The sequence below is a fragment of the Enhydra lutris genome, unplaced genomic scaffold, assembly GCF_002288905.1.
Source record: "Enhydra lutris kenyoni isolate GAN:26980312 unplaced genomic scaffold, ASM228890v2 scaffoldscaffold20, whole genome shotgun sequence".
Classification (NCBI taxonomy): domain Eukaryota; kingdom Metazoa; phylum Chordata; class Mammalia; order Carnivora; family Mustelidae; genus Enhydra; species Enhydra lutris.
In genome coordinates this window covers 29,295,662-29,319,432 of record NW_019154104.1, presented here as the reverse complement: position 1 = coordinate 29,319,432, position 23,771 = coordinate 29,295,662, and the positions used below count along the sequence as shown (strand labels likewise).

The window sequence follows — 23,771 nt, the reverse complement described above, 5'->3', positions numbered from 1 at the left end:
ACTGGCTACCAGGCCAGTCTGCTACCCAGGCATCTCCCAGCACAGGCCAGGCTCTCCAAGGTCTAGAAAGGTGAACTGTTCCACACCCTCCAAAGCTCTGGAGGGGTGAGAGGAATCCCTGAAAAGGTGAAAATGAGGAGCCCTGTGCCCCCACTCCTGGACTCTTATTATTTAAAAAATGTCAGGGTTCTTCTAAGCTTCTGAGCCTTTGGCATCTGCTGTTCCCTCCTCCACCAGTGCCCTTCCCTTGTCTAGCTGCTGACTCCTACTCATCCTTCAAAGCCCAGTGCAAAAGACTCCCGTGCGGGATCCTGGCTACCCCTCCCTGTGTCATGGCACGTCTCACACTGAGTCATAATAGGCCTTTTCCGTGTCCCCGTGTCCCTCGATTTTCCTGAAGGTAGGGGTGGGGCTGACTCACCTCCCTCAGGTTGCCACAGACCCATCATCTGCCCACTGCGTTGCGTGGGAGGGCCGGGTAGGGGACAGGTAGGGGAAGGCAGCATTGCCGCCGTGGTGAATCTCTCCTAGCACCTCCTGTTTACAGGCACTGTCACAGGCGTTTAATCTCTAGCCTCTTGGCCCCTATCCCCACCCCAGGTGGGTGCTAACCCGGCTCGTCCCCCAGGCAGGGGCAGCGGGCGCGCCCGTGCGTCTGGGCCGCGGGGAGAACCGATGCTCCGACGACCGGTCGCGGGCGAGCCAGGCGGGGTGGGGGCAACGAGCGCACCGGGCCGTCCCCGCACGACCTGGGGCCCGGGGACTCCCGCGGGCGGCGCGCGAATAGTTCCACGTCCCGCCGACGCGACCGAGGCTGGGGAGCCGCCGCCACCCGCCCCAGATCTGGACCGCGCCCCTGCCCCGCGGGCCCCGCCCCCTCGCCCCCCGGGCGCACCTGGCCCCGCCCCGCGAGAGGCCCCGCCCCCGGCCCCGCCCCGAGCCGCACTCGGGTCCGCCCGGCGCGCGGCGGGGCAGACAGGTGGAGAGGAGCCCAGTGGTGCGACGCGCTCCGAGCTGCGCTCCCGGCCCCAGCATGGGCAACCGCGCGGGCCGCACCGACTTCGAGTGGGTCTACACCGACCAGCCGCACACGCAGCGCCGCAAAGAGATGCTCGGTGAGCGCGGCACGGCCCCTGCCGCGGGTGGGGCAGACCCGCGGGGCCGTCGGAAGGCGCGGGCCAGTCCGAGCCCCGCGGTCCCTGTGGCGCCGGCCCCGATCTCCAGCGGGCACTCCTCGGCCCCTGCTTCACGGAGGGTGGGAGCGCCACTTCCCCCTCCGCCCAGGGGTCTTCGGCCCGGGTCCCCAAGGGTCCCTCCCGCCCGGGTTGGAACCTGCTGTCGCATCTCGGGCTGCGACCTGGAGTCCAGGATCCGAGGACCCCAGCCCGGATCCGTGCGCCTGGGGAGCGCGCCTCAGCCGCAGTGTCCCCGTGGTGGGCCTCGAGCCGGTCGTGGGGCGGGGACCGGGCGGGGCAAGGGTCCGTTCCCGGGGACCGTCCGTGTACGGGATGCGCCGTCCTGCCCGCCAAGGTAGAGCCCGCTGAGCTCACCCGGGTCAGGGCGCGACGAACGCCTGGAAGGAAGCAAGCGCGCAACGAGAGATACGACTTAAGAAAAAAGAGATTATGCCCCAAAATGCTTTTTGTCTCTTCAAACCTGTATTTTATAGCTTAGTACGTGGTGGCCGCTCCTCCTGTCATTTAGTGTCCTCCAAAGTCGTTTTTGCCAACGTAGTTATGGTCAGTCACGCCAGGGGTGGCTTTTAGACTGGGGATGTACAGTCTCCTTGCTGGGGACTACGGGGAACTGGGCTCTCGACTCCGCGGGTTTTTTGTTTTTTTAACTATCATTTGGGAGAGGCAGAGGCAGACAGGGAGAAACAGACTCTCCGCTGAGCAGGGAGTCCGATGTGGGGCTTGATCCCAGGGCCTCAGGATCATGACCCCCGCTGAAGGCAGACACCCAGCCATCTGAGCCACCCAGGGGTCCCCTCCGGCCTGGTTTTCACTAGATGCCACCAAACCGTCCCCATGGTCCCCAGGGTGTGCAGCAGCCTGGACAGGCTACTCTCCCTCCCAAGAAATGGCGGGGTCATGGTTTCCACACTCCCTCGCCTACACCTGGGGTTGGCAAACCTTTTCATTAGATTGACTAGGCGACATGTGCTATTTTATTATGTTTAATTTGCAGTTTGGGGATGATTGTTTCCAAAGTTTAATTGGCCACTTTAATTTTTTTCTTTGTTCTCTTGGGTTGGTCTCTTACTTGTTGGTTAGAGCTCTTTGTACAGCAGGATTTAACTTTTCTTACGTGTTGCATGTATTTTCTCCCTTTTGCTCTCACAGAAGCTTCGCTTTTCATTTTTTTTTTTAAACTGCATTCAAATGGATCCCCCCCCCCCTTTAAGATTCTATTTGAGGGCGAGAGAGCACAAGCAGGGCAAGGGGTAGAGGGAGAGAGGGAGAAGCAGGATCCCCGCTGAGCAGGGAGCATGATTGTGGGGCTCGATCCCAGGACCCCTGGGATCATGACCTGAGCTGAAGACAGGCCCTTAAGATTGGCTTTTTTTCTTTATAGAGTTTTCTCTTTGGTGTCCCGCCCCACTCCAAGACTATGAGATATCCATCCTGTTACTTCTAAGGCTTTCAGACCCCAGATACGCAGCATGGTTAGTGTGGGACTGTGCTCTTCTGTGGCTTACCCTGGCTGGTGTCCCTGGGTGGGTGGGTGACTTTCGTGGTTTTCTGCTGGGAGGTGGACAGTAACCCGGCACTGGGTCTGACCTGTGGAGCGTCCTCTCTACACCCGTGCACTCAGGGGGGTCTCGGTGATCACCTGGTCCTGCCCCTCCCTAGAGGGCAAGTGTCTTGGCCACACCCTGCTACCTAGGCGGGCTCCATTTCCTTCCCCTCCCCTGAGTGTCCCCTACCTCCTTAACAGTACTCACTGGGCACCTGGCCCCAGGTGGAGAAGGCTGGGAAACTTACCCTGGCTTGCAGAGCTGCCTGGAGGAGGGGTCCAGACCCTCTGGGCTGCGGACTCAACTTTTCTGAATCTGCAGAATGGGCACAGTCATCGTGTTTGGCAGAGAGGGTGTGACATTTAAAGGAGATCTGGGATGTTAAGAGGTGCCCAGTGTGCTACTCGGCCATCCCGGACAAGAGAAAAGGATTTCTGAAGAGAGAAACCGTGGGCCCTGAAACCAGTGGGGGAAGCTTCTGGCCAGGGCGGCAGGGAGGCCTGGAGGCCTGGAGGACTTGGAGGAGAGGAGGTGATGAGGGCCAGGGAACAGACAGCACCAGGTCTCCTAGGCTGACCCTCCAGGGCACTTTAGCTCATTCCCATTTCCACTGGGGGCTGGGGATTCCTCCAGTTCCTTCTGTTTTTGGACTCGTGAACTTGGCATTAATGAGCCATTTTCCCTCACTCACCAGCATTCGACAGCTCCTGCCCTGCCTAGGTGTCCGTCCTTCGGTCTGTCCGTCCTTCCTCTGCCCGACTGGCTCTTGTTTGTTTGTGTCTTTTTTTAAAAAATATTTTATTTATTTGATAGAGCGAGAGATCACAAGTAGGCAGAGAGGCAGGCAGAGAGCCTGACACGGGGCTCGATCCCAGGATGTGGGATCATGACCCGAGCCGAAGGCAGAGGCTTAACCCACTGAGTCCCCCAGGCGCCCCATGTTTGTTTCATTGAAGCGTGGTTGACATACACCATTATGTACGTTTCCGGTGGGTCGCAGCACAAGGTTAGTGCAGTTTTGTGGGCTCTAGTCTCCTTGCGGCACTTGACATTCCCGTCCCTCCCTCACGCGTCACTGTTGATTTGGACTTAGGATCCCCCTCGCCCCTCCCTCTGTACCCCTCCGGCTCTGGCAACCACCAGTCTGGGTTGGTTTTGTCTTCGAGTCTGGGTGTGGTTCGGTTGTGTCTTCAGAGGGCCTGCGTAAGTGGAATCACGCGGTGTTTTTGTTGGTCTGACTTCTTCAGTGAGGGTCCCTCCGTGGCGTTGGCGGGCTCCGCTCCTCCTCGCGGCTCAGTAGTTTCCGCTTGGGGAGATCCCATCGTCTTCATCCCTCGTCTGTTCACGGACACTCAGGCTGCGTCCGGGTCTCGGCTCCCGTACACAGTGGGGCAGTGAACGGGGTGGGGGGGGGGGATATATGTTTTCGAATTTGTGTTTTTGTTTTCTGTGGTTGAATACCGAGCCCTGGAACTGCTGCACCGTGGTGGGGTAGTTTCTAGTTTAATTTTTTGAGGAAACGCCAGCCTTTTCCAGAGCGGCTGCCTCCGTTTGCATTCCCACCGACAGCGCACGAGGGTTCCCCTCTCCCCACATCCTGGCCAACACCTGTTCTCACGCTGTGGGTTTTGGCCATCTGACAGGTGTCAGGTACGACCGCTGGTCGTTTCCATCGGCATGTTCTTGGGCATGAGAGGCGCTGAGCACCTCCCGTGTGTCTGTTGGTCATTTGTGTGTCTCTTCCATGGAAAATGTCTATTCAAGTTTCTAACCAAATTTCTCTTGGTTTGCTGTTGAGGTGTAGGAGTTCTTCATGTGCTCTGGGTATCCTCTCCTTACTGGGGACGTGATTTGTAGGTCTCTTCTCCCATTCCGGGGCCTGCCTTTTCCTGCTGATTGTCACTTTCATGGTGCAGAAGTGTTTACTTTGCTGCAGTCTCCCTTTGTTTTGTTTCCGCGTGTGCTGCCTTTACTTCCGGTGTGGAAGTCAGGTCACCGCCAAGACTTGTTGCCGAAAGTTTTCGGGTTTCCCGTCTTGCACGCAAGTCTCCGATCCATTTTGAGTTTATTTCGCGCGTGCTGTGAGAAGGCGGTCCGGGTGTGTCCGTGGTGCGGGAACCGTGCGGTTTCCCCAGCAGCACCTGTCCCAGAGACGGTCTGCCCGTTGCGTGTTCCTGTCGCCTCCGTTGGCACATCTCTTGACCAAATGCGTGTTGGTTTTGGGCTCTCTGTTCTGTTCCATTGATCTGTGTATTTAGTTTTACGCTAACTTAACTGTTTTGATCACTTCAGCTTCGTAGTATAGTCAGAAATTCAGGAGCGTGATACCTCGGACGACGACTTTGTTCTCAAGGTTGCTTTGGCTGTTTGAGATCTTCTGCAGTTCCACAGCCGATTTAGAATTATTTGTTCTAGTTCTGTGAAAAATGCCGTTGAAATTTTGTTAGGGCTCACTCTCCCATTTCCTGCAGGAAGACCCCCCGCCTTGGTTGTCCTCCTGACCTTGGGCCTCTGCTGGGTGAAGGCACTCCTCTGGGGTTCCCCCCCATGGCTCCCCAATTCCTCAAGGTTCTTAATCTCTGTGGGGCAGTAGATTTCGGGGGGTCTAGAGCATGGCCGTGAGCTCATGTCCTGGCTGGCACCTCGACACTCCTCACTCCTGAGCCTTGTGACCCTGGGCAGGTCGGTCATCAGATGAGCAAACAGGCTTGGTTGAGTTAAAAGGGCCATTATTCCTTACAGAGTTGTGCACATGAAATGAGGTGGTGTTAAGTACTTAGCCTTGCACGCAATGAATGTTAGTGTTAGCTCCGATGATAATTACCGCCTCCGCAGACGGGCCCGAGCCCTCCCCGAGGATGGGGAGTACCTTCACCTTTCATCTCCGGCTGCTTGCGCTGTGCCCAGCCCGGGAGAAATTCTGCGAGTAGCCGAGTAGCCGCTAGTACCTCTTTAGGGAAGGGGCAGTGGCGTGGGGTGGGGATCAGAGAGGGGAAAGGGCTTGGTTGGGGCCACCTGGATCGGAGGCTGCCGGGGCCAGGCTGGTGTACAGTGAACTTGCCTTAGGGCTCCAGCCCACCCCCTGGGGGCCAGTGGAGTGTCCATAAAGATCCTACTGTGGGAGGGAGTCAGAACCCAGGGGCATCTGCTGCGGGGGGCCGGGGGAGGGACCCACAGAACCAAAGTCCATCTCCAGCTCCTGCCTTCATGGGGACAGGCTCCCCAGGGCACAGTGCCCTGAGTAAATGGAGGCCCTCGCAGCCCCTAAGAGCCATGCCTCTCAGGCCACTGGCTGAGCCTCCCTGTACTTTGAAGGCAGGAACAGAGCCAGCAGGACTGGGATCCCGTGGCAGGCCAGAGGCCAAGCCAGGCAGGCGGTGGAAAGTAGCAGGCTTTGAGTTTGTCTTTAAAAACAAATAGCTTTGTGATTTTTTTTTTTTCTTAGAAAAACAGGGCTCAGGCTTAGTAAAACAAAAAACCAAACAGACACAAATTCTAATAATCAAAGGAAAACAAAAGAGGAAACAAGGAAGTCAGACTCTTGGCAATTGTTGGGTTGTTTGGGTAGGAAAGGTCCCTGCTGCGGCTTTTTCAGGGCTGGGGCGGGAAAATCCAGAACTGAACCAGGCTGAAGCCCTCAGGGGAATTCAGGACCTCTCCCCACCCTACCACAGGGCTGCTGGCTCCTTTCTCTCCCGGCCCCTGCCCCAGGTGGCATCTGGGCCTCCTCCCCTGCTAGGGGGGCTTGCGTCCACCCAACTCTGAGATTCCAAGGAAGAGAGTGAGCTCGCTCCCTCCCCGGTACCCCATGAGCCTCCAACCTCTGGCTGGAGCTGTGAGTGGTGTGGCTGGGCAGTGGGCAGGGGGCTGTGATGGGCAAGCCCCCCTAGTAGCACATAGTAAGGGCTGTTCTGTGGGAGAGGAATGGCTCTCCAAGAAAAGGGAGGTGTGCTGTCACCCTAAGTGGTGTGGGCAGGGGGAGTGGCAGGCAGGGTGCAGGGATGCATCACGTAGCAGCACATGACTCAGGGCTGACACCTGGACCCTCCTTGGCCTGGGGACATCCGCCCCTGAAATCGTCCAAGGGCTTCCCTTTCTGAAAAAACCACCTCTGCCCCGGCCTGTGGGGCAGCCCATCTCTGGCCTTTGCCCTTTCTCTTGGCTTGTTCTTTGACTTTCGTGGAATGCGCCCCATCTGCCCATTTCCCTTATGGCTTTTGCAAATGCTGTTCCCTCTGCTTGAATTCTTTTCCCCCTGTTCTTCATGAACCAAACTCATACATGTCCCTCAGGTCTCAGCCTAAATGTCCTTTTCTCAGAAACACTGCACTATGCTACACACACACACACACACACACACACACACACACACACACACCCCATTATGCTGGTACTCTCTGGAGGGAACAGAAAGCTCCTGATTTGCAAATTGGCACTTGGCAGTTTCTGCAAATATCTCTCTCGTGGCCGATTTCCAGCCAGCAGCGCGCAATGCGGGGCGGGGATTTGCGAAGGGAGGATTGCCTTGTGGTGACCTGCGCGGCTCCCCTCTCCTCCAGGCGCCTGCCCCACTGTCCTCCCTCACCCTCCTGCAAGGTGCCTTCGCCTCCTGGCCCCGGCCTCTTCCGGAACTGCAGACGACTGTGGCGACCGCTTTCATCCTCCCGTGTTGGAGGCTCCCGATGTCAGGGCGGGCCCACCTCCACCACGGTTCCCTCGGCCTGGCCCGCAGGGCTCCCCGGACAGGCCTGCCACAGGCGCTTGTGCACAGGCTGCCAGGAGGTCCCGGGCTCCTCCCTCCAGCGCTGACTGCGACCTGGGACCTGCCAGCTCAGGCTCTTTCCCTCCTGGGCTCACCCTGTCCAGCCGGGGAGCTGGGAGACAACCCAGCAGAACCCGCATTTCTAGGCGGGTTGGTGAGGCGAGGACTCTTGGTCGAACTCACTGTCTGTCTTGCCCTGGGAACTTTCTTCTCCTGTCCCCAGCTCCTTTTCCCACCTGAGCAGTCCTAGTCCTTGTTCCCCGGTGGGTAAGGGTTTGTGTGTGATTCTTGTGGCCCTGTGCTTGGCACCCCTAGTGAGCATCTTTGCCATTTCTTTCTTCCTTTTTTTTTTTTTCCAAAGATTTTATCCGTTCACTTGATAGAGATCACAGGTAGGCGGAGAGGCAGGCAGGGTGGGGGAGAAGCAGGCTCCCCACTGAGCAGAGCACCCGACTGAGCCACGCAGGCGCCCCGCCTTTTCTGTTTTCTGTCTGCTTTCCAGACACTGATGCTCCCTGTGGGGTAAGTCACTTGCCCCACTTGCCCGGGGGACAGGCAGCCCTCTTGTCCATCCTCTCCTGTCCCCGGCCCCTGAAGAGACCTGCTGTCCCTGCCACGGGATGCATGCACGGCGGCGAGCTCTGGGATCCCAGCCTCTGCACGGCCCTGCATGTCCCCTCCTTCCCTGGCCTACCTTTCCCCTTGTTCCGTTAATATGTACCAGCTTTTATGAGGCCCAGTTTACATACCGTAAATCCCATAGGCCGGTGACTTCAGTGAAGTTGCGTAATCCAGTCGGGGAGTATTTTCCTCACCTGGTGGGTCCCTTGTGAACACGTGCAGTTGCCCTCCGGGTTCTCACACCCGTCCTTGGGCTCTGATGGCAGATGCGCATGCTCTCCTGTGTGTGTGTGTGTCCCTCTCCCGGGATGCCCCGTGAGAGCTGCACCCCACCCCCACGCAGCCGGGGAACCCCTCCCATCTCGCTGCCAGAGACTGAACAAAAAGCAGATTTCGGGGCGCCTGGATGGCTCAGTGGGTTAAGCCTGTGCCTTCTGCTCAGGTCATGATCTCAGGGTCCTGGGATCGAGTCCTGCATGGGGCTCTCTGCTCAGCGGGGAGTCTGCTTCCCCCCTCCCCCCTTCCCCGCCTCTCTGTCTACTTGTGATCTTTGTCAAATAAATAAATAAAAGTCTTTAAAAAAAAAAAAGCAGATTCAGTGAGAGGTAGGTGAGGGGGCGGGCACGGTGGCTCCTGAAGGCACTTCGGGCCACTTTCCACACATTCTACGTGGAACCAGGTCCCCAGGGTGCCTCCCACACTGACCGTTGGGGTTGGGTTGGCTCCTCCTGGCTCCAAAAGGCAGCCTGTGGGGAGGCCGCAGAGCTGGGGCGGGGCTGCCCGGAAGCCCTTTAGGAAGGAGGGGATTAAGAGGGCTTCAGGTGCCTTCCTTGGGATAGTTGCCGAGTTACTCAACAGCGGGTGGGGGATGGGAGGGACAGAGCTGGAGCCCCTGTCTGGGAAGCAGGTGGTCAGCAGTGAGCTGATGTGTGCCATGGAATGTTCTAGACTTGGGAATACTTAGGTGATGAGTAACAATGACAAGGACCTCCCCTATAGCCATTGGGACTGTCACACCATGGCAATTGGCCTCTTTGGGGAGGTGGTAGGAGTGTGTGGTCCAGTGGTGGCAGGCCAGGGCACAGGGATGGGTCCAGAGTGTTGGCGGGAAGAAGCCCCTTGTGTTCCTGGGGCCCCTGCCAGAGGCCAGCGGTCAGCAGGGGGCAGGTGGGAGGCCTGCATCTGGGAGGAAGACCCTGGAGCCTTGGGACCTCCTGGCTGCCTCTGGAGGGCAAGGTCCCAGCAGCCTCCCTGAGCAGCTCCCTGCTTCCGCCTCCCCTCCCCCTGAGGGCTCTGTCAGGAGAAGTTGGGGGATGAGCCAGTATCTGTGGTAAGGCCGTTCTGGAGACTGGTGTGCGGGCCCTCGGGGCCCAGCAGGCCCACCCTCCTGCCCTGCTCTCTGGGTCCTGTGAACAAGTCTATTGTGTGTTGGGTCCTTGTGATGAGAAGAAGTCACCTAGAAGTCACTTTGCTGGTAGCAAGCTGCTTCTCACCGGTCAGAGCCAGCACCTTCAAGAAGGAGAGTGCGAAGCAGGCCCAGAGAGGGACGGGGCTGCCCAGGGACCCCTGCAGTGGGGGTGAGCCGGGCTGCAGGCAGGTCTGACCTGGGACCCAGCATTTTCTCTGGCTGCTTTGTCCTGGCGACCACACATCTCAGCCCCAGGACACAGGTCCCCTGCCGGCCCAGCATCCCTGCAGAATGCTGTTCCCCCCTTTCTGGGTGGGTGGGGGGCTGGGGGAGGCTTTGGAAATGAGGCACGTAGTTTCACCTCGCTGTGGAAACCCCGTCTCCCTGTCTCCGCAGCGGGGAGGGCCTGCTCCCAGGCAGGGTGGATGTTTCAGGTTCCCTGCACCTGCTGGTGTCCCAGCCCTCGCCTGGGCCCCAGCAGGCATCCTGCTGGGGGGCCCTGGAGCTGGGGGTCCCAAGGCCAAGTCTTGGCAGTATGGGCCTCACCCTGCTCTGTGGGATGCTTCCCCAAGCTTCCCTGGACCTCGGACCCTCCTTTCCGTGTCAGGCCCGGCCAGTGCGACTTCTAACAATGGCTGTTGTTCATGGCTAGGTGCCCAGGTGCCTTGGGCCACGCCCGGGTGGGCCGCAGACATTTGCATGGTGCATGGGTCTGTTTGTCTCTCGTTCCGGGTGGCCGTCTGTGCTTCCCCCGTGCATAGCGAGCTCTCGAAGCATGCGTGTCCCCGTGCATCCTGCTGTCTCTGAGCCAGGGGCCTGGGCGTGCCTGGCAAGCTAGCCAGGCTTGGGGGTCCAGCTCAGGGCCAGGGCTCCTCCATCGGGCCGTTGGGGGTGGGGTGGGGTATGTGCTTCTGTCCCTCCTCTTCGGGCATCCCCCAGAGAGGAGGGAGCCCAGCGCTGAGCGGCCTCAGGGCTCTCCCCCTCTTCTGGTCCTCCTTTCCTGGGCCCCTGGAAGAGGCCCAGGCCCTCCTACTTTTGTCGGGCCAGCACCCCTTGCCCGTCCCGTGACCCCCGCCCCAGCATCTCTGTCCTGGCCTCCTGACATCCCTTGCCCCCCAGCTAGACCTCCCATCCTCCCCACTTCCCACACTCACCCTCTCCCCCCTCATGTCCTTGCCCCACTGCCATCTCGCCCCAGGTTGTGCTGACATGGCTCCTGTTGGGGCCCTCATGACCTTGCTAGGTCCGATGGGGCACCTGTCTTGTCTTCCTGCCTTTGACCCTCTTTGACCCTGGGAGAGACACCTGAAGCCCATGGCTGCAGTCACCCAGTCGCTCCGGTGCCCCGTGAGCACCACCTCTGGTCTGAGTGGCTGGGGGTCCCCGGAGCATCTCCTGTGGGACGTCCCCCAGGCCCCCCTGCTCCCCAGGAAGCTCTGGGCTTGAGAAGTTGGGATTCACTGTTGCCCTTGACTTTGTGGCAGGCAGGTCTTGAATAGCCCCACTCCTAAGATGGGGCCTCCCTGGGGTCCCCACAGAAGGCCCGGGATGTTCAGTGGGGATGAAGTTTTAGAACTTCAGTGAAGTGAGCTTCACTGGGGAGGAGTCTGGAGCCGAGGACCAAGAAGGAATTCTTGAGACGTCTTTGGTGCAAAATGGAGGTTTGTTTAAGCACAGGGCGGGGTCCGTGGGCAGAAGGAGCTGCTGGCCCAGGCTGTGAGGGGTGGCGGGTTATATGCTATGGGGTTGGGGGAGGGAAGGAACAGGAGGTTTCAAAAGGACTTTCTTTTTTTAAATTTTTTTATTTTTTTAAAGATTTTATTTATCTATTTGACATACATAGATCACAAGTAGGCATTGAGGCAGGCAGAGAGAGAGGCGGAAGCAGGCTCCCTGCTGAGCAGAGAGCCCGATGTGGGGCTCGATCCCAGGACTCTGAGATCATGACCTGAGCTGAAGGCAGAGGCTTAACCCACTGAGCCCCACCCAGGCATCCCTCGGAAGAACTTTCATGTGCTAAAGACGACCCTGATGCAGAGGCCTTGCCACTGTCGGGTGAAGGTGGTTTTTCCCCTCTAGCAAGGCATTAACATTAAGATAGTTAATGTGCTGCCTGTCCTGCCGGGCCGCGGGGGTGGGAGGGTTTCGGGGCATCCCAGTCCACGGTGGGGCCTGTGAGCCGGTGCGGGTCCGGAATCCGCCGCTCCCTGGGCGCACGGGCACTTCTGGCCAAGGCCCTGGGGCTCTGCCTTCTCCTTGGCTGCTGGGCTCCTCCCTGCACCGCGGTCCGGGGCGTAGGTGCTCGGCCCCTTGCAGGGATCGCCCCGTGCGGCCTGGAGTCCTGCTTGGACGTCGGCCCCATCTTTCGTGGCTTCCAGCGGGATGGCTGGGCCCAGTGGCCCTTGTGGCCTGGGGGTAGGTCAGAGCAAGCCGGGCCCTGAGATCAGAAGTTGGAACATTGTTCTTGGCTCAGAAAACTGCATTTAGTAACAGTGAGAGAGCTCGTGGGGCTCAGAGCCCCATCCCTGCCGCGCCGTTGCCCAGGTGGGCAGGCCGGAGTGTTGTCCCTATCTCAGGTGTGGAGACAAGACTGGGAGGCAGTGGGGCCACTCGAGTGGGGGCAACCTGAGTCTTTGGGAAACTGTTAGGAAAAGGAGGAAGGGGCATCAGGCTCCCTGAAGGTGGGACCGCAGGGGTGTGCTGTGCGCCCTGGCTCCCCACCGGCGGGATTACTGTCTTTGTTGGACAGATGGGGCGTCTGGGGCCCACTGTCCAAAGTCAGAGCTGCTTCTGGGGAGCACAGGAGTGGCCTGTGTGCTGGCTTCGGTGCCCGAGCTGGGGTCCCACTGCCTCAGAGCATGCCAGGCTGCTTTCCTGCCACAGGTGTGGCCTGCCCTGCCCTCCCGCCTCAGGCTTGGCCTCCTTCCAAGGGCATGCATGGGAACTGGCCCGAGAGAGAAGCTGCTGGCCTCCAGCTCCCTGGGCCTCCTAGGTGTGCCTCGGGAGGCCTTGAGGGCCAGGCTCCTGGCTGACTAGGGGGGAGGCTGGTGCCCGGAGTCCGCCCCTGGTGAGAGGGAGGCTGGTGGAGCCCTGTGGCCTGTGGTCCCGCCCTGCCAGCCGGCTGTGCACAGGTTGCGGGGGCACTCTGCGTGCAGCTTCCCTGGCCCTGGGCTGCAGGCGAGCGCATTCCTGCTGGCTGAGGTGGCCAGCACGTCTCGTCACCCTGGCCTTCGGGAAGACATTCTTTCTCCCACTGCAATCTCACCCTCCTCACTGAGGCTGCTGGATTCCCCTTCCCGGGCCCCCAGCCCCGAAGTGCCTCTCTGCCCAGGCAGTGCAGGCCTATTTTCTGAAGTGTCCCTCTTCCTCTAACCCCCTTTTGGGAGAGGAGCAACCTGGGATGAGGCCTGCCGCTTGAGTCCCCTCCTGGCTCCCAGGCTTGGGTCCTTTGTCTCTCATCCCACCTGGTGGGATCACGGAGGGCATGTGCAGTGCTGGCTCATCCCCCTTGGCGGGGACTGGCGGGCTGGTGGGGGGGGCGCCCTTGGGGTGGGGGTGGGGGCCAGGTGGAGCGTGAGTCTCCCTGGGCCCTGCGGCGCCAGTGCCAGGACGGACCAGGGCTGGGGCCGGAGGAGTGGACCCTGTGACGGGCCCAGCTGCTGGAGTGCACTGTTTCCTCCTTTCTGGTCTAGGTGCCCTCAGTCTCCCTGGGCCCCAGTGACAGGTAATCACAAGTTGGGGGGCCATCAGAGAGCACACACATGTTCTCTAACAACTTGGGGTGGCGGAAGCCTGATGTGGGTCTCATCAGGCTGAAGTCATGTGTCATAGAGCAATGCCCCAGGGAGCTCCGGGGAGGAAGCCCTTTCTAGGCACCTGTGCTCCTGGGCTCACAGCCCCCCCTCTTCCTCCACCTTCATGACCAGCAGGGGCGGGCGATGGGGTCCTTCCCTGTCCCCGGGGGTCCCCCTCTCCTGCCTGCGTGTGCCCCGGGAGGGAGGGCCTTGGGATGACCCTGGGCCACCTGTACGGTCCAGGTCACCCTCCTGTTGTAAGGTCAGCGGCTGGCGTCTGATGACCTGTGCGACCTTGTTCTCATGCCGGGGACTGGAACCTCCTCATCTTCTGGGATTGGGACGCGGATATCTTTGGGGCCATGACTGACCTCCCCCTCCCCCCACATTGCCAGTGGTCTCTGTCTCCAGCTTGTGAATGGGGTCTCCTGGCTTAAGGTGGCACTGGCCACCCCAGGTCTTACTCTGCCTGCAGAGCGCCAAGCAGCCCTAGAGTCCTTGACCTTCACAGCAGCCAGGTCCCCTCCCACGGCGCAGGCCAGAGGCCAGAGGCTATGAGCCCAGTGTGGGCGGCACCCCCGGGCAGGGTGAGTGCTATTCATCAGCCCAGCATTCTGTCCCCTTGCAGTCCCCGTGCCCCGACGACACAGCTGCTGGCCTCGGAGGGGCTGCTATCCCCAGCGTGCCCCGGCGGTCACCCTGCAGCCAGGCCACCGTTCGTGCCTGCCTGGGCTGGCTAGCCGAGCCCTGCCTGTGGCCCTGCCTGTGGCCCTGCCCGTGACCCTTCCTGTGACCCCGCCCGTGACCCAGCGGGCAGTGCCTGTACAGCTCTGCCACCGAGCTCACCTGCCCTGAGTGGCCAGTTTCTCTTCAACTTTTTCCAAACTGCAGCAAAATACACAGAACCGGCAGTTTGCTGTGAGAACCGACCACGCTGGCGTGTCTGTTCCGTGGTACTCACGGCGGCGTGCGCTGTGGCTGTTTCCACATCCGCATTACGGAGTCGCACAGACCCGTTCTGGCCCCCCCTCCCCCCTCCCCCCCCCCCCCCCCCCCCCCCCCCCCGCCCCTGCCGACCCCTCCTTTCTTCCCTAGGAACTGCCTGTTTTCCCCCCTCACTCGTCCTGGTCCTCCAGTTCGTGGCCCCAGTGGCTGGCGGCTTTCACTTGGCCTCGTGCGTTCGAGGCTCATCCACGTGCAGCCTGGGTCAGCACTTTCTGCCTTTTTCTTCTTCTTTTTTTTTTTTTTTAAAGATTTTATTTATTTATTTGACAGAGATTACAAGCGGGCAGAGAGGCAGGCAGAGAGAGAGGAGGAAGCAGGCTCCCTGCATAGCAAAGAGCCAGATGCGGGGCTCGATCCCAGGACCCTGGGATCATGACCTGAGCCGAAGGCAGAGGCTTAAACACTGAGCCACCCGGGCGCCCCTCTTTCTTTCTTTCTTTTTTTTTTTTTTTTAAGATTTTATTTATTAATTTGAGGCTGAAAGATACAGAGAGAGCATGGGCAGGGGGAGAGGCAGAGGGAGAGAAGAAACAGGCTTCCTGCCGAGTGGGAGCTGGATGCGGGACTCGATCCCAGGATCCTGGGATCGTGACCTGAGCCAAAGGCCGAAGCTTAACGACTGAGCCACCCAGGCGCCCCTCTTTGGGTTTTCATTTCCTCCTGCGTGAAATGGTGGGAATGGGGGGCCCCTGGGTAGCTCACTCGGTTAAGTGTCTGCCTTCAACTCAGGTCGTGATCTGGGGGTCCTGGGATTGAACCCGCGTCGGGCTCCCTGCTCAGCGGGGGTCTGCTCCCTCTCCCTCTGCTGCTCCCCCTGCTCGTGTGCTTGCTCTCTCTCTCTGTTAAATAAACAAAATCTTAAAAAAAAAAAGTCTTTGGGGTCTGTATAGAGGTGAGCTTGCTGGGCCATACGGCAATGCTGCATTCAGGTTTTTGAGCAGCTGCAGTTTGTTTTCCCCACCAGCAGCCCTGGAACGCGGCCTCCGGGCGTGCCCCATCCTTGTGGCCACTTGCCCTTGTCTGGTTTTGACTCTGGCCCTCCTGGGGGGCCGGTCAGGCGGGACCTCCTGTGGTTTTAGTTTGCGTTTCCGGTGACTGCCCACGTGGAGCAGCTCTCTGGGCTCCCTGGCTGGTGGCTCGTGTCCGGAGACGCGCCTGTTTGGGTCCTTTGCCCGCTCTCTGTTGGGTGGTTTGTCTTGGCCCCTGAGTTGTAGGAAATCTTCGTGCGCCGGATATTAAACGCGCACCCACAGCGAGGATCTGAACCCGCTCGGAACACTGCCCTCTCCCAGCCGCCTGGGACACGGGTCCTGTGCTGCTGTTGAGTGGGGCTGAGGTTTGTCACCTGTCCCTGGGCTGGCTTGTGATTTCTGAAGTCCTGCGCCTACGCTGCGCTGCGACCATCCAGGCGGGGTCCTTGGCCCAGCCTCAGGGAGAAGCTCCCGGGATCAAAGGGGCCCTTGGCCTCCTGCAGCTGGGAGGCCCCGGGGGGCTGGCACTGTCCCCAGCTGGAGGCGACCTCTGTGTGCAGGGGGAGGGCCGCTGCAGGGGGAGCTGCGGGCGTGGGGCAGGGCTCTGGCCCTGTCCACTGTGGGATTCACAGCCCACCTCGGCTCCTCGAGGGCTGTCCTCAGGGCGGTGGAAATCACTGCTCCCGTGTTGGAGCCCACACCGCGGTTTGTGTGACGAGGCGAAGGCTTGGGGGTGGCGCTGGGATAGGTGCTGGCTGGGGCATTCTGTTGGCTTCTGGGCAGAGGGGGACCCCAGCTCCCCGCAGCATCTCCAGCAGATGCTGGCTGTTTGCTGTCATGGAGCCAGGGTCTTTCTGTGGGGACAGACACCCTGTGAAGCACCTCACGCCCCTGCCATCACACACCGGGACACTGAGGCCCAGAGAGGGTGGGAATGGAGCCCGGGGCACACAGCAAGATCGAGGGACCCCAAGAGGGGCTTGTGGGGAGGCGGCTCAGGCAGGAGGATTCTGAGCCAGAGTCTCCCTTTGCTCCCATCGTGTGTTTCTGCTCGCATACTCCCAGGGACAGGCAGCTCACTACTCCTGTTTCAGCCTGTTGCATTGCTGGATGGCTCTCAGAAAGGCCTGTGGGCTGGGAGGAGGGTGGAGGGGCCTGGCTTTGGGGACTTCGGGCTGCTGAGTGGAGTTGTCCCATTCTTCCCTTCCAGGCACAAAGGGGAAGTAACTTCCTGGGTCAGTTGGAGGACAGGGGTGGGCAGGATTTGTCCTGGGCCTGACTGGTTCCAGGCCCTGTCTGTGGACTAGCCCAGGGAGGGAGCCCGAGGCTGGGAGCCCGAGGCTGCCCAGGTGCTCTGTAGGCAGGAGGTATGAAGACACTGGACACCAGCACTGGCTTTCCCGAGGGTGCCCAGGATAAGCCCTGCTGACCTGGGCCTCAGTTTCCATATCCGTGCATCAGAGCGCTGCTCTGTGTCCCAGGGCCTGGGAACCAGGGCACTGAGCAGACCTGGGAGCATCTGTCACCCTGAGTGTGGGATGACCCCTTGGCCCTGTGCATTCCCACCCCTGGACACAGCACCAGACTCTGTACCCCTCCCACGGGAAGTTTCTGGAAGGCAGAGCTGTCTTGCCGCAGGGGCACCCCCAACCAGGGCCTGGCCGCTTTCTGGCCAGAGGGCCCTCCCCTGCTCGGCCCGCTCCCACCATCATTGTCTTTTTCTTTCCTGTAGAACAAACTACAGAAAAGTACAAAAGACTCTGTAACGAGCACCCCCCTACCCCAAAATAAATGAGTTCAACGTTTTATCGTGTTTCCTTAGATCTTGTTTAAGAACTGAAACACCGCAGCCAGAGCCAGAGCCCTCCATGTCCCCGCCCCTGGCCAGCCCTGTGCCCTCCAAGGTTCCCGGTGCGGCGGGGCACCCCACCCACCCTGTCCCTCGGGCCGGACGCCCCTGGCACCGCCGCGCGCTGGCCTGCGCTCTCGGCCGCCACCTGGGTTTGGGGCCTCATGTTGCTGTGACTTGTGACACCTGCTCGCTCTTCAGGCCGGTGGCAGATACCGTCCCTGCTCTGGGAAGTCTGCCCCGAGCCCCCAGCTGGTGGGGAGGCCGGTGTGCCTGGCTCTGCGGCTCCAGGGATCCCCAGACGTCTGCAGGCCTGGGTTTGGAGGGACCCCGTGTCACTGCCTGGGGCTCAGTGGATGATGGGGGGAGAGGGAGGCCCAGGAGGTCAGCGCGCCGCCCTCACCGTGACCTCCTCTCCTCCGTTCTCCCCACAGCCAAGTACCCGGCCATCAAGGCCCTGATGCGGCCGGACCCCCGCCTCAAGTGGGCGGTGCTGGGGCTGGTGCTGGCGCAGCTGCTGGCCTGCCGCCTGGTGCGGGGCCTGGCGTGGCGCTGGCTGCTCTTCTGGGCCTACGCCTTCGGCGGCTGCGTGAACCACTCGCTGACGCTGGCCATCCACGACCTGTCGCACAACGCGGCCTTCGGGCCGGGCCGCGCGGCGCACAACCGCTGGCTGGCCGTCTTCGCCAACCTGCCCGTGGGCGTGCCCTACGCCGCGTCCTTCAAGAAGTACCACGTGGACCACCACCGCTACCTGGGCGGCGACGGGCTGGACGTGGACGTGCCCACGCGCCTGGAGGGCTGGCTCTTCTGCACGCCGGCCCGCAAGCTGCTGTGGCTGGTGCTGCAGCCCTTCTTCTACTCGCTGCGGCCGCTGTGCGTGCACCCCAGGGCCGTGACCCGCATGGAGGTGCTCAACGCCCTGGTGCAGCTGGCCGCCGACGCCGCCCTCTTCGCCCTGTGGGGACTCAAGCCCGTGGTCTACCTGCTGGCCAGCTCCCTGCTGGGGCTCGGCCTGCACCCCATCTCCGGCCACTTTGTGGCTGAGCACTACATGTTCCTCAAGGGCCACGAGACCTACTCCTACTACGGGCCGCTCAACTGCATCACCTTCAACGTGGGCTACCACGTGGAGCACCACGACTTCCCCAGCATCCCGGGCTGCAACCTGCCCCTGGTGCGTGGCACACGGCGGGGGGCCGCGGGGGGCCGTGGGGGGGGCGCTGCCGGGCGCGCTCGGGCTGCATTCTGGGTCGTGGTTCCCCGGGCAACGGGAGAGGCCCCCCAGGATAGGTGGGGCCTGGCTGTAGAATGGGGGGGGGCTTCTGGGAGGGCAGGGTCTCGTGGGGGAATGAAAACCTGTTTGAACCCAGGCTGGACGCCGTCGGGCCAGCCCCTTGTCCTCTCTGCGCGTCAGCTGCCCCTTCCTTCCGGCAGGGTGGCCTAGCTGCACCGCATTCCTGGCTCCCACCTCCCCTGTCCCTGCTCATTTCTGGTCCCTGCCCTGTGACCCTCCAGGGCCCCTTCGCGGCATAGAGAGGACAGGGTGGGCCTGGCACTCCGTGGACCCCAGGGCTGGGCCTGAGCTGGAGCCCCCCCAGGTTTGGGGAGTTTCTGGAGGAGGAAGAGGGAGGAAGAGGAGGAGGAGCTCAGGCTGGGGGCCGGTGGGCTGGTGGGTTAGAAAGAGGAGGGGTGACCCGAGACACGGGGTGGCTGGGGAGGCTCCGGTGGGGAGGGTGTCAGAGCGTTGGAGTCCGTGTGTGCTTGCCTAGTGTGCACGTGTTCTACGGGCATGAGTGCTGTCTGGGTGTGCACGCCTGTGTGCAGGTGCTTGCATGTGTGTCTGAGTGTTCCGCAGTGGCACACGTGTTTGTGTGTGTGTGGTGTGTGAGCACCTGTCCGGGCTATGTGACTCAGGAGTCTGACCTGGCTGTGTGGCCCCCTTCCCTCCTCGCGTGCCCTGCATTTCCTGCCGAAGCTCCTGTGGTCCTACTGTGTGCTGGGCGCTGTCTCAGCCTCGCCCCAGGCCCGTGCATTGGGCGTTCTCGTTCTCTGTTGTGCACATTTCACAGACAAGGCAGAGGCTCAGGCGGGGACGGCCCTGCCTTGGGAAGTAGCAGAGCCAGAATCTGGACCCCATACGGTCACAGAAGCACGTGCTCTTAGCTGAGCCTTTCTTTGCTTCCCCCAGGCAAAGTCAGGGTTCTCTGCTCATGCTTCAAGTAGGTCGTCTGGTCTCCCGCGCCCTGATCTTCCCCTCTAAAGCAGGCCGTGAGCCCTGGGTGCACCCCCACTGCTCTGGGTGAAGAGCGGTGGGGGTGCCCGTGCAGGCACTGAGGCTGGGAGTGCTTCCTGGAGGAGGCGGGCTGAGGGTGGGTGCAGAGGGGACAGGAGGGGGCAGGGGTCGCTGGGCGGAGGAGCGAGGCCAGGCTGGGCTGCTTGGGGGCACGGAAGCTGGGCCCACCTGGAGCTCCTCGATCAGAAACTTGGCACGGGCTGCAGAGGGGAGGGCAGGGGTCTGAGGTCCGAGTCTGCTGTGTCCCAGGCCGGCCGCACCCCGCGTCAGGCAGCCCTGAACAGCCTGGCTCTGCTGGACATGGGTCCCCTGGGAGGCCGTCCCTGTGAGTGTGTGTGTGCGCAGCTCGTGTGTTCACGCGCGTGTGTGCGGCAGGGAGGCGTGCCCCGGCCCCAGCCTCTGACCCCGCTCGCCCTCCCCGCAGGTGCGGAAGATTGCCCCCGAGTACTACGACCACCTGCCGCAGCACCACTCGTGGGTGAAGGTGCTCTGGGATTTTGTGTTCGAGGACTCCCTGGGGCCCTACGCCCGGGTGAAGCGGGTGTGCAAGCTGGCTGAGGACCGTCTGTGAGACCTGCTGGCCGCCGCCCCGCACCCTCGCTCCCCTGCTGAGGATCTGACTCTCGCTGCCCCCCCCCCCCCCCCACCGCCTAGAACTGGTTTGGCTGCATTTGGTTCCCACGCCCCGGCCCCGGAGCCCGAGACCGCGTCTGGCCACAGCGGGCACCGACTGCAGCCTGGAGAGCCCCCACCCCAGCCGGGCCCCCTGCTTCTTGGCCTCAGGGAGAGCGGCCTGGCCCTGCCCTGGGTGCTCCGCGCCGCAGTCTCCCTGGGGCTGCTTCCTCGGGGGTCTCCGGGCCCTGCATTCAGTGTTGGTTTCCACACCCGCACGTGTGCTTCCCAGCAGCGGGCAAGGGCCCCTCAGAAGGGACCGGCCCAGCCCAGCAGGCCGCCTTCCCCGCCAGCCCAGGCCACAGCCCCTCTGTTCCCCCCACTCTCAGGGACGCGCTGTGTGCTTAGGCAGCATCCCCGGTGGGGGTGGGGGGGTGGTGCCTTGCTGGCTGGCCCCTGCATGCCCTGGGGTGTCCCATCGTCCTCTGTGTCTTCGTAGACTGTAAAGTGCCGGGTCCCAAGTCCCCGGGGCTCTGAAGCCCTCCGTGTGCAGCCTTTCCTGCGCTCCAGCCTGGCTGAGTGCTGAGGCCGCCGCCTCTCAGCCATGCCCCTGCCCCCACTCCACCCTGAGGCCTTGGCCTCGGGGGAGCCCTCTCTGAGCCCCCGAGGGTGGTCTCTCCCTGACCCGCTTCCCCAGAAGAGATCGTTAGGAGCGGGTGCCGCAGGCCAGATGGACGGAGGGTGGACGGGTGGCTGGACAGATAGGACTGGCTGAGAGACCTGCAGCTCTGGGGGCAGTGGGCTGATGTCCTTAGTAATGACCCTGTCCTGACTGGTGGGGGCATGGCTGAAACCTGGGGGCTGTGAGGGGTGGTGTGGGGTAGGGCGGGGTCCTGGTCTCCTAGAGGCTGGCAGGCAGCAGGAGGGGTGCCTGGGGCCCCTGGACAGGCGTGGCCCCTGAGGCTGGGGGGGCAGAGGACCACCCCCTGGGTGGGTGCATTGGGGCTGAGCTAGCTGACCCAGGAGAGGGAGGACGGGAGGAAGGCAAGTTGCTGCTGTCCCGCGGGGCCAGGGGCAGGGGGACTGTGTGGTGGGTGGGGTGGGTGGGTGCTGGGGGGCTGGGTGTGGCCTGTGATGCCAGGTACACACACACCCATGCCTACCCCCATCCCCTAGACACTGAGATGGCCTTGGGAAGAGGCGCCGGCCCCAGGGCCTGCTGTGTGAGGCACGGCAGCTTGGCTGGAGTGCTTAGCCTGGGTGGACTGGTGGTCTCGCCCCATGCAAACAGGTGGGCCTGAGTCGGGGGACCCAGGAGCACAGCTCCTCCGGCGGCCGGCTGGGGGCTCTGTTGGGGCTGCCGGCACACCCACCTGCAGGGCCGTGCTGGGGAGGAGGCTCCCCGGGGAGCTGGGTGAGCTCAGTCATGACCTGCCAGCTCCCCCCACCCCGCCGCTAGAGGTCAGGATTCCTGGGCCTTGGCAGGGAATCTGATGCCCTGGGTTAGAGTCTCTGCTGGACGGGGGTGGGGAGGGCAGCCACTCTGAGAGGAGGCCCCGGCTGCTCACCCCAACAGGCAGAACCATTCTACTTCTGTCTTTCAGGTTGTTTGGAGTACTCGATCAGTTGGGGTGTCCAGAAAACAGTCCCGTCATCAGACTGGGGCCCCCAGCTTCACCTCCTCTCCCTGAGGAGCCCCCCCCACGCCCATCCCGCAGCCCCAGGACAGCTGGGCAAACTGCTGTGTCCCTGGGGGCCAGGAGATGGTACCGCTTTTGCAGGCCTGCCCACTGGCTGGGCCCCTCTTCCTCCTCCTCCAGGGGGCAGATGCTCTTGGCCTCCAAAGGGGTGCGCACACTGAGAAGTGCTGGGATGTGCATTTGGTGGGGGCGTAGGGCAGGGCCTTGGTCCTTTCTGGACGATGCAGCCTGTCACTTCCCTGCTGCCTTGCTAAGCCCAGGCCGCCGCTCCTCGCACTGTGCTGAGTGGAGCCAGCCCCTTCCATGCCTCAGGTGTGGGCAGCACTCGGCCCATCTGGGAAGGGGGGCGGCCGTAGCGGTGGCCGTCGCCAGGAGCCCTGGCTGGAAGCCGAGCGGACCCCACTCTTACTCCTCCCTTCCCCCGTCTGCTTCCAGCCCAGCTGCCCACCAAGGTGGCCGCTTTGTTCTCACGGCTCCTGGCCACGATGTTGGTGGGCCGTTACCCAGAGGGGTATCCTCCGCACGGAGTGGCCCAGAGCTGGCGCAACAGACTGAGCCGGAGCCGGGGGTGTGGACAGAAAGCGTTTATTACCACGTGGATACAGACACCGCGGTGCGTGGACAGACTTGACCACCACGACGCTGGGGACCGCTCGCCCCTGCCAGCCAAGCTGCTAAGAGCATCACCTAGGAGAAAACTCGGAAACCGTCTAATGAAGCGCGTGATTTGGGGAGTCCTCTATAAACCAAAAGAAATGTACACTTAAATAGGCAAATATAAAATACAAAAAAGGCGAGTAGACCTGGTGTTCTGTGTCAGGTAGAATCTAAAAAAATCCAGAAATTGAACTTGTTTCCTCATTTTAATATTTTATCACAGGTTAAGACGTTTGAATGGAGCACGTCCCGGCTTCAGTGCGTGCGCGTGTGCTGCAGGCCTGGGGCCGGCCGGGCTCCTCGCTGTCCCCCGCCGGCAGTGGGCCTGTGGTCTTGGGAGGTGGCGGCAGGGGCCGGGGGCCCTAGGAGGTGCTGATCCCGCTCAGCTCCTGCCGGATGGCTGGGGGACAGGACAGGGCGGCTCAGGGCGGTGGGGACAAGGCATGCCTGCTGTCTGCCCTGCTCAGTCCTCTGAGAGCCTGAGCTGGGTTCCCAGAGGTCACGAGGCAGAGGCTTAAAGCCTCTGGCTTTTCTCCCCAGCTTCCTCCTGTCCCCACCCCTCATGGCTGTCCCCCAGATTGGGGCCTGGAGCTGGAATTGTGGAGTGCTGGATGCTTTGCTGCCAGCAGGGCTTCCGAGAAGCACCACATGGCTTGCGCTTTCCCACAGGCCCATCGGCCAGAGAGAGGACCCACCCAGAGGTCACTTCTGCCCAGAGCTGTGCCCACCCTGCCTCCCACAGATCCAGGCAGGGACGGGGGGCCCGTTTCCCACTGCCTCCCACGGTCTCCATCCCCGCACACAGGCTGGCGGTGCACCCGCGGTGCACACCAGCTCTGGCCCTGGGGCCAGCTGGTCGGCCCTTCCCCGGTGGGGCCCCCAGCAATAAAGCGGAGTTAATGGTTGGCCTGTGTCTCTGCTCTGGCTCCAGGCCTGGCCTTGCTCTTCATTCATTAACTCCCTTATCTGGCTGGCCCAGGCCCGTGGGGGGGTGTGGGCGGACAAACAGGAACGGAGTGCGCTCTGCTGGGGCAAGGACGGGGCGTGGCCCGGTCCTAGCACTGGGCCAGGGTTCAGGGTTGCCTGCCCCATAGTGGGCCCCCACCTGGCGGGCCGCCTCTGTCTTCACAGCACCCCCTCTTTTTAGTTCATGGAGCCCTCTCTGGCCCACGTACCCCGCTGCTGCCATGGGGGCCAGGCCCAGCCTCTGGTGGCGAAAGGAGGCAGGGTGGGCTGGTCTGCGACTCCCTAAATGTCTCCTTTTCCTCTGGCTCCGGAGCCGAGCCAGCTGTATCAAAGGCTCCGGCAGGAACCGGAAGAGCGGATGTGATCAGGGCCCTGACCCCTGCAGCCAGG

At 61.8% G+C, this 23,771-nt stretch overlaps 2 protein-coding genes across 3 annotated transcripts in view; one reads left to right on the top strand and one right to left on the bottom strand.

Moving 5' to 3' along the window:
- The first annotated feature begins 1,033 nt into the window (after positions 1–1,033).
- LOC111148688 (delta 4-desaturase, sphingolipid 2) lies at positions 1,034–20,038 on the top strand. The gene is made up of 3 exons (XM_022505470.1): positions 1,034–1,115; positions 17,585–18,327; positions 19,871–20,038. The coding sequence occupies exons 1-3, from the start codon at positions 1,034–1,036 to the stop codon at positions 20,015–20,017; spliced, it is 972 nt and encodes a 323-aa protein (XP_022361178.1). The 3' UTR covers positions 20,018–20,038.
- A 2,289-nt stretch (positions 20,039–22,327) lies between these two features.
- Positions 22,328–23,771, bottom strand: part of LOC111148488 (Enah/Vasp-like) — a 144,346-nt gene continuing 142,902 nt past the window's right edge. For both annotated transcript variants that reach the window (XM_022505069.1, XM_022505068.1), the window contains exon 14: positions 22,328–22,815. In XM_022505069.1, coding sequence (XP_022360777.1) covers positions 22,778–22,815 — 38 coding nt within the window. In that variant the 3' untranslated portion in view covers positions 22,328–22,777. The remainder of the gene's footprint in view (positions 22,816–23,771) is intronic.